Raw genomic sequence first — 9,060 nt, 5'->3', positions numbered from 1 at the left:
ATGTAGGTTTAATGTATGTTTAATGTATGTATGGATACTTGAATTTCCCTCGTGATAAATAAAGTATATCTATTTATTATGAAGCTACTATGCATATATTATATCGGTTACCTAATGGTTGTCTCTACTGTGTGCAGCAAACGTTACTGGACGTCCCTGTCAATAAAAGGTTATTATAATATGTTATTCTGTTGGTTTTCTTGCAAAGTGAGTCGTCTACTATTTAGCTTTATGAATAATCTTTCTAGTGAATCCATCATTGTCCACCAAACTACACGCGCCATAAGTGGTTCTTGTTTACTAAATGGCAAACTAGCAGGAGTTTTCCATGATTCACACAAGTGTTGAGTCGCATTTAACTGGGATTACCTTCATTTAAGAACCACGTATAAGTGATTGTGTCATTGTTGGTGTAATAACAGACACATTTTAAGACTTTAAACATTTGGTTTACTCTCTTGTTTTCACAGCACAGACATGAACTGGAACAAAGGTGGTCCGGGTGTGAAGCGAGGGTTTGGGTTTGGAGGATTTTCCCTCGCCGGAAAAAAAGAGGAACCTCCACAAGCTCCGAAATCTCACACGTCGTTCGGAGGCCCGGGATCAAGTGGGGGATATGGGAAAAACCAGCAGCTCCCATCATTCTATAAAATAGGGACAAAGAGAGCTAATTTTGATGAGGAAAATGCGTGAGTATTACATCTCTCCCACTTACACATAATGCAGTTCAACCTCTGATAAAAACGATCCGCGCAGACTGTTATTTCTGGTATTGAATAATTCTAAAACTGCGTCTTTGTGATTTTCAACAAGGTATTTTGAAGATGACGAAGAGGAGTCCAGCAGCAACGTTGATCTGCCTTACATCCCAGCCGAGAACTCGCCCACACGGCAGCAGATGCAGTCTGGTGGCGGCTCAGACAGTGAAGATGATCCACTGGATGCCTTCATGGCAGAGGTTGAGGTGAGAAGAGACTTTGCAGTTAAGAAGAATCAAACTAGAATATGCTTCCAAATACTTAAACAAGGAATAATGGAAATACAGAAAGTTGTGTGTGGAAATAAAAGTTGATAGTTCCTTCTTGCAATGTAGAAACATTTAATTAAATCCATAGAATAACATAAATGTAATAAAATAAATCAATATACAGACACGTACGCATCCAGGAAATCTGATGTTTGTCCCTAACTATGTTTTTTCTTCTCCAGAACCAAGCAGCTAAAGACATGAGGAAATTAGAGGAAAAAGAAAAGGAGAAAAACACAGCCAAGTAAGACTTAAATGTGCTCACATTGTTTTCATTTACTTGATTTTCAGTCACTTCTAAGGTCCTCATGTAGGTGCTTAAATTGAAAATTGACCAGAAGGAGAAATATTTGCTCACAACTGAATTCATAAATTATGAGTGAAAGTATAAGCCGACTAATCTGGGATAATCATACATACTGTTAATTGAATATTTAAATCCTGTACAATTCACTGCTTTTACAAATGTTTTAATTACCAATAGAAATGTAGCTTTATGCAGAAATCATATACTAAGTTTCTCCAAATTTTGGCACAACGAATTGCACAACCAGCAAAGTTTTTGCTGGCTTAATAAATATAAAGAGGTAAGCAGAGTGACCTTAGTCATAATGGGATGTGGGCTGTCTTGGGTGTATGAACGAGCCGCAGGGAAGTTTTTTTTTTTCTCCGCTTGTCATTTCAGGGGTATTCGTGATGACATTGAAGAAGAAGATGAACAAGTGAGTGAGCCCTCCAAAGTTCTTCATCCACTACATCGTTGATCAGAGAGGTCTCCAGACCAAATACTCCCTAGAAATATCCTCTCTAATCCTATAAAGCCCCCTGCCCTCTCCTCTATCAGACCATGCAAGTTGCATTTAGGATCATTATGATGCAAATGTTTTGTTTTTTTTGTGTAGATTATTCATCTTGTTTAGAAAGTGTGAAAAAAAAAAAAAAGCATGTTTAATTGTTCATTTATGTCATGTGACAAGTTACTGAATAGTTGATATCAAATTGTGAACTGTAATCTAATCCTTCTGTTATAAAGCTGAATGTCTCCTCAGGTGTTTGTGAGTTACTGGTGGCTGGAGGCTGTGGTACGCAGCAAACCGACTCTGTTTTTCACATGAAACGCTGTGCTCTCTGCAGGAAGCCTACTTTCGCTACATGGCAGAGAATCCCACAGCTGGGCTGACCCAAGAGGAAGAGGATGAAAACATTGACTATGACAGTGACGGGAACCCAATCGCCCCTACCACCAAGAAAATCATTTTACCACTTCCTCCCATTGACCACTCTGAGGTGCAGTTGGCAATACTGATTGAACACAGACAGCTAAAGAATATTGTCTTAACCACATATCAACATTTATTGTCTTTAAAGTGTGTAATATGAGAGATTTTGCTGAAATATTTTTGTTTTTTTCTTTTATAGATTGATTACCCACCATTTGAGAAAAACTTCTACAACGAGCACGAGGAGCTCAGCAACCTGACTGGAACTCAAGCATTGGAGTTGAGGCAGAAACTGAACTTGAGGGTACGTGTGGTATTTATGCACGCTAGTATATAAATGTTTAACTGCTGAAATCATACACATGTTTCAGTCACTTTCAGTTTTTAGCAACATTTCCAGCTGTGGTGACTTTGGGGAGAATAGTTTTTGGAGACACAGGCCTTCATTGTGTGTAAACTGTTGTTGTCATCATGATAATTGTTTTGATTTTCTGCTTCTTCTATGCGTTTTTCTCAGGTATCTGGTGCTGCCCCTCCAAAACCCTGTACAAGTTTTGCCCATTTCAGCTTTGATGAGCAGCTAATGCACCAAATTCGCAAGTCAGAATACACTCAGCCCACACCAATTCAGTGCCAGGTATTGTGCAAGTTTATCTTAATGTTGCAATATTATTGAAATTTAACTGGTTTTCTTTAATGATTTCATGAAGACTCCTTGTTGCTTTTGCTCTTAATCTGGATTTTAGGGTGTGCCCATAGCTCTGTCCGGACGTGACATGATTGGTATTGCAAAGACTGGTAGTGGCAAAACTGCAGCTTTTATCTGGCCCATGCTGGTTCACATCATGGACCAAAAAGAACTAGAGGCAGGAGAAGGGCCCATCGCAATCATTGTGTGTCCCACCAGAGAGCTTTGTCAGCAGGTAAGAAATGAGAAGGGACTGAGTCAGGCTTTGTGAATGCATAAAGGATATTTGCTGTGGTGTTAACCAGAAATACATTGTACTAATGTGTGTCATTTTAAATGTTTTCCAGATCCATGCAGAATGTAAGCGTTTTGGGAAAGCCTACTCATTGCGTTCTGTGGCAGTTTATGGAGGAGGCAGCATGTGGGAGCAGGCCAAAGCTCTACAGGAGGGAGCAGAGATTGTAGTGTGCACTCCGGTAAGAGAAAACACAACCAAATGTTATCTTCAACCTGGCTTCTAAGAAGAAAATGTATACTCCACTGCTGCAAGAAATCTGAGGTTTCCCATTTGTGTGTTTGCACAGGGTCGTCTGATTGACCACGTTAAAAAGAAGGCCACATCCCTGCAGAGAGTGACATACCTGGTGTTTGATGAGGCAGACCGCATGTTTGATATGGGCTTTGGTGGGTTAGACATCACCAGTGCTGCATCAAAGATGTTCTAAACTTGTTTTGTGCACTCCAACTTATTTCTCTTTTCCCTTTCAGAATATCAGGTTAGATCCATCGCAAGCCATGTCCGCCCAGACAGGCAGAGTAAGTGGGTTTCCCTAGTTTAAAGGCAATGTTTCATTTTCATAAATAGTGTTTTATAATTCTTAATATGACTTCCTTCACAGCCCTTCTGTTTAGTGCTACTTTCCGAAAGAAGATAGAGAGGCTTGCCAGAGACATCTTGGTAGATCCTATTCGTGTGGTGCAGGGAGACATCGGAGAGGTAACTAGCGTCACGCATTATCTGCAAACAAAAACATTTTTTTTGTTTAGAGCTCTAGCTACACAAAGAGACAAATCTGCTCATTTATTCCTTTTTCAGTGTGTCTCAAAACAAATTTAAGGCTAAAAACACCTTAAATACAGTTACAGTGCTTCAAATTTAAAGTAATGTTTGGCTTTGAACTATTTTCTGGTAAACTAGTTTAAGCTATTGTAGCAGCAAAAGTTGAATGTTTCTGGTGTCAGTATTGCAAATCTCATGTTTTAATTGCTGTTCTCTCCGACCAGGCCAATGAGGATGTGACCCAGATGGTGGAGATGCTGCCCAGTGCGACAGACAAATGGGGCTGGCTGACCCGGCGGCTGGTCGAGTTCACGTCCACAGGCTCAGTTCTCATCTTCGTCACCAAGAAGGCAAACTGTGAGGAACTTGCTACTAACCTGACCCAGGAGGGCTACAGCCTGGGCCTCCTGCACGGAGACATGGACCAGAGCGAGAGGAACAAGGTTATCAGCGACTTCAAGAAAAAGAATTTGCCTGTTCTGGTGGCCACTGATGTAGCTGGTGAGTGCAAGAGGAAGTGGTGATAGAGATGGGAGTTTTCCTCCTCTCATTTCTTGCCCTCATGCCTCCTCCTTTATGAACTTAAATCTGTCCCATTTCAAAAATATTTGCTCAGTGAAGTGACAGTTTAGTCAGCTACACCGAGAGCTGAATAACAAAACTGTAGTATCAACTTTAACATCTTTTAACGTGACATGTTTTCATTCCTCCCCAGCTCGTGGTCTGGACATCCCATCCATTCGCACAGTGGTGAACTATGACGTGGCACGAGACATCGACACACACACACACAGGATTGGTCGAACTGGTCGTGCTGGAGAGAAGGGTGTGGCTTACACTCTCCTCACCAACAAAGACACTACGTTCGCCGGTGACCTCGTGAGAAATCTAGAGGGAGCTAATCAAGCCGTTTCCAAAGAACTGATGGATTTAGCTATGCAGGTGAGACATCAAGTCTGAAAGAAAAAAAAGCTGTAGAGCAAATGAGCCTTTTGTTTTTTGGAGTGAATGTTGTTAACTTTGTTCTGTTGACCTTTTTTCCCCAGAATCCCTGGTTCAGGAAATCCCGATTCAAGGGTGGCAAAGGAAAGAAGCCGAATATTGGTGGAGGTGGTCTTGGCTACAAAGAGAGACCAGGCCTGGGGGCTGACAGTTCTGTGAGTTACTCATTACTACCTTGTAAATCTGCTTTCTTTTTGTAATGTTGGTATTAGTCATTTTCATGCACTGTAAAATGAACACCACAACATAAATTCCAGATTACATCTGTAAACGTCTCTCTGACAGTATTAAAAGCTGTCTGATGGCAAAGATTTTTGTTTTAGATTGATAAGATTCATGGTGATATTTGGAGAAAATTCAGAGAGATATGAGTAACACTTTGTTGTCTCTGCAGGAGCGTAGTAGCAGCTTGATGTCTTCCACTAGTGGATACGAAGGCTTCAGCAAACCGGCCACTGGGGCAATGGGTGATCGCATGTCTGCGATGAAACAAGCCTTCCAGGTAGAAATCTCTCCCTGTTGTTCTGTCTTAATTATTGTCTTAATATATCTTTTAACCTTTTCTTCTACACTGCCTATTTCTGTTTTAAATGTCTTCATATGTTTTTGCCCTACTTCTATTGCCGTTACTTTGTAAGACTCTACATATGTGTGTAACTCACAAATGTTTTTTCATACTTCAAATTCATACATTTTAACTTGATACTAAAATACTTTTGTTACTTTTGTTATGTTTGACAGCCAAGTTGTTGTATTCTGTTTTTATCTTTTAACTAGTCAGAAATACTGTTATACTTGTAGTTTCAGTGTAAGAATTTCTTGTTTTGCCTCCTAGACAGCTAATCTCTTATTGTCAATGTCTGCTTTTCTTCTAGGCTCAGTATAAGAGCCACTTTGTGGCCGCGTCCAGTGGCCCTCCAAAGCTCAGCACCAAGTCTAGCAGCTCGTCATGCTGGACAAGTGCCGGCAGCCTGAGCTCTGTGCCGACGGAGGCCGCCAACGGTTCAGAACGGTCCCAGGGCCTCACTATGACCATGCCCGGCTTCACCAGCGCTGGCTCCCTGAGTTCAGTGCCCCCGAGTCAGATCAGTTCACAGCAGAGTTTCCCTCCACCTGCTCCTCCCCCACAGAGAGACAGCTCACGGGAGAGACATGCGGAGGACCGGGCGCGCCACGGTGACAGTTACCACCGCCACAGCGACAGGAGTGATCGACACAGCGGAGAGGATCGCCACGGAGATCGGGATCGCCATGGAGACAGAGATCGTGACCGCCACGGGGACCGGGATCGCTATAGCAGCGGCAGCCGCCACAGCGATGGTCGTAACGGAGATGGAAGCAGGAGGGACAGAGAGGATCGAAGGAGTGAGAGGGACGGGGGAGACAGGGGAAGTGGGGAGGGGAGGGAGAGAGGTGATGATAGCTTTGCTGTCCCTGAACCACCGAAACGTAGAAAGAGCAGGTGGGACAACTAAAGAAAACCACATCAATAGAATAATATGTGCAACCAACTGCTCCATGATGAGCTTGTCTCTTGTGCAGGCAGATAGCAGAGCATATCAGAGGCTGACACAAGCACAGGACTGTAGGGGGGAATTTTGTGAACTTTGAATAAAGTGTACCGATGCTCCTGTCAGGTTGGTTACGACCTCAGAGCTCAACAGAGCGTGTCAGACAGATCAACACAAGCAGCTCAGAGACAGCCACTGTACATATACACCATTCAAGACTGTTGTTATTGTCAAGTCAATAGGGTCGAGCAATAGAGCTGTAATGAATCCTGCTGTCAGTAAGCAATTCAAAGTTAGGTTGTGTTGGTTGTTGTCTTGTTTCCTCTCACTGAACTCCAAACATGCTTTTGTGCTTGCAAACGCTTATTTTGGATTTTTGCCAAGTGTGTTTGTGTGTTTGAATTTTGTTAATCTACAAAGTTAACTCTTAGAACCGTTTCATTTTTGAAGGCACTGTGATGACTCACAGTTACACGTACGTGTCAAAAACTGTATAGCTCTTTTGTGTCTTGTATTCAAGTTTTAGTGAAGTGCCTTTACTTGGCATTTAGTCTCTATGCTTTGAAATGTTTTTCAAGAAAATGCATTTGTTTGTATGAGAGGGATTTCAAGTGTTCATTCACACATGGAAAATGTGAAGTTTTGATTAAAAATACTCATTTGGCATCTACTTGTGTATGTGCTTTCTATGACAGTAAAAACGTCTGCGAGCTGTTGCGCTCAGTTCCTTTTTTTTGAATGCATAAAAATAATTAAATTTGGTATTTAAGGCAGTTACATTTAGTAGATTTTGTTTTGTTTTGTCATTATGTGCAATTCATGAGGCAGAGCAACAGAACAGCATGTTGTCTTTAAAACACAAGCCCGACTGTGCCAGGAGAGAGTGGAGTCCTTGTTGCATTCTAACTATTTTTGTCTAATTTGTCTTGATTCAATTTGGAGAATAAATTACTATTATAATAGCGTCATATAATGCTGCGTATATATTCAGGCTTTAGTGCAGAATTGATTAAAAACATCTTGCCTCTGACAACGGCTGCACAGTAAATCAAAATATTAATCAAAATCGCAAGAACATGCAATTTGTTTGAAGGTAAAATATGTAACAGCAGTATAATAAAGTATTGTAGCTCTGAAGAGATGCTCAAATCTTGTTCCACAGATGTAAGAAAACATCAAGTCAAGTCAGCTTTATTGTATGCACGACAATACACAGCAAATTAAATCTTCCTCTCTTACCCACGTTTGCATAACATGCATTAAAAAATAGAAAAGATATAAATATCAACAACTCTACAATTTAACAAAATAAACAATCAACAAGACATACACATGTTTCTTTGGTACTATAGACCCTAACAAATGTCACATCAGAATCAGAATGACTTTATTGATCCCCAGGGGGAAATTTGTTACAGTTGCTCAAGCTGCTCACACAATGTTAGAACAGAAATAATACTTATATTACAATATCTAACAAAATATATATAGAATATAAATGTATATATAGATATATACATATAAGTAAAAAATAAAGAGACCATGTGCCTTTATAGTAATAAAATATATACAATATATGACAATATATACAAAGTTAATGTATGCCACAGGAAATGAGTAATAGTAGTGAATCATCATCATGATTTTACAAATTGTTTCAGTGAAAATGAAAATGCACGCTAATTGTGAATCATATTGCGAACGCATTATCTCTCAAAATAATCACAATATGACTTTTTTTTTTACCATATCATGCAGCCCTACTCCAACGCTGGTGAGATACACCAAATTATTTATAACAGAAAACTTTTATTTATCTAAAATGGTATTCATAGTTAAATGCAATAATACATACAGCCTATTCAGCACCATACAAACCCCAAAGCCTTAAAAATATGTGTAAATTGTATAATTGTCAAAACTGCTTTTCTTTCTTTGATTTGTATTCACCTCTTAACCCTTGACATATAAAGTATGTCTAATATTTATTACTGTTTGTTACTATTGTCGCAAAAAAAAGAAAACTGATTAAAATAGATCTTAATTTGTACAGTTTTTATCCATACCAATGGTGTTGTTGTCTGCTATAATAACACTGACAGGTTGTAAATACTGACCTTAATAACGGATATATTACAATTTTAAAAACACTGTAGTTCCTCTCTACGACCACTGGAAGGCAATGAATCTAAAAAGTTACCTCCACCAGTTGTTTTTGTTTGTTATTAATACTGATATTACAAACGTTTACATTACACCTGATGAATGAATAAACAATAAACATGATAATATGTGTTAATCGTTACCTATCGCTTTAATTAGATTCATTTTGAAAGTAGGCCTATTGGACAGAAGTGTTACACTGACATCTTGTCTGACTTGATCATGTTTTTAACTATCATCTTTTGTATTTTTGTAAGCAGATCATATGTTTTGTGTGTAAACTTTGCCAAGTAATAACTACTGCTGTGAAATAAATGAATTTTGTACAGTATTTTTCTCTGAATTTTAGTACAGTGTACGTATAAAGTAGCAGAAAATTGAACTATTCA

At 39.6% G+C, this 9,060-nt stretch overlaps 1 protein-coding gene across 2 annotated transcripts in view; it reads left to right on the top strand.

Moving 5' to 3' along the window:
* The window catches only part of ddx42 (DEAD (Asp-Glu-Ala-Asp) box helicase 42), a 7,834-nt gene extending 660 nt beyond the window's left edge, over nucleotides 1-7,174 (top strand). The window contains exons 2-18 of one of the 2 annotated variants that reach the window (XM_035654477.1): nucleotides 471-689; nucleotides 814-964; nucleotides 1,210-1,271; nucleotides 1,713-1,749; nucleotides 2,162-2,314; nucleotides 2,447-2,551; nucleotides 2,765-2,884; nucleotides 2,994-3,170; nucleotides 3,283-3,411; nucleotides 3,520-3,619; nucleotides 3,704-3,751; nucleotides 3,835-3,932; nucleotides 4,220-4,496; nucleotides 4,711-4,937; nucleotides 5,042-5,152; nucleotides 5,392-5,499; nucleotides 5,873-7,174. In XM_035654477.1, the coding sequence (XP_035510370.1) occupies nucleotides 478-689; nucleotides 814-964; nucleotides 1,210-1,271; nucleotides 1,713-1,749; nucleotides 2,162-2,314; nucleotides 2,447-2,551; nucleotides 2,765-2,884; nucleotides 2,994-3,170; nucleotides 3,283-3,411; nucleotides 3,520-3,619; nucleotides 3,704-3,751; nucleotides 3,835-3,932; nucleotides 4,220-4,496; nucleotides 4,711-4,937; nucleotides 5,042-5,152; nucleotides 5,392-5,499; nucleotides 5,873-6,472 (2,715 nt within the window). In that variant the 5' untranslated portion in view covers nucleotides 471-477 and the 3' untranslated portion in view covers nucleotides 6,473-7,174. Of the gene's footprint in view, nucleotides 1-470; nucleotides 690-813; nucleotides 965-1,209; nucleotides 1,272-1,712; nucleotides 1,750-2,161; nucleotides 2,315-2,446; nucleotides 2,552-2,764; nucleotides 2,885-2,993; nucleotides 3,171-3,282; nucleotides 3,412-3,519; nucleotides 3,620-3,703; nucleotides 3,752-3,834; nucleotides 3,933-4,219; nucleotides 4,497-4,710; nucleotides 4,938-5,041; nucleotides 5,153-5,391; nucleotides 5,500-5,872 lie in introns of those variants that run through there. The other variant, XM_035654478.1, reaches the window with a different exon arrangement.
* The last annotated feature ends 1,886 nt before the right edge of the window (nucleotides 7,175-9,060 follow it).

The sequence above is a fragment of the Morone saxatilis genome, unplaced genomic scaffold (genome assembly GCF_004916995.1).
Source record: "Morone saxatilis isolate NCDOM2014 unplaced genomic scaffold, NCSU_SB_2.0 Contig14, whole genome shotgun sequence".
Lineage (NCBI taxonomy): Eukaryota > Metazoa > Chordata > Actinopteri > Moronidae > Morone > Morone saxatilis.
Note: the sequence above shows the minus strand (reverse complement) of the source record. Positions and strands in the feature narration are given on the sequence as shown.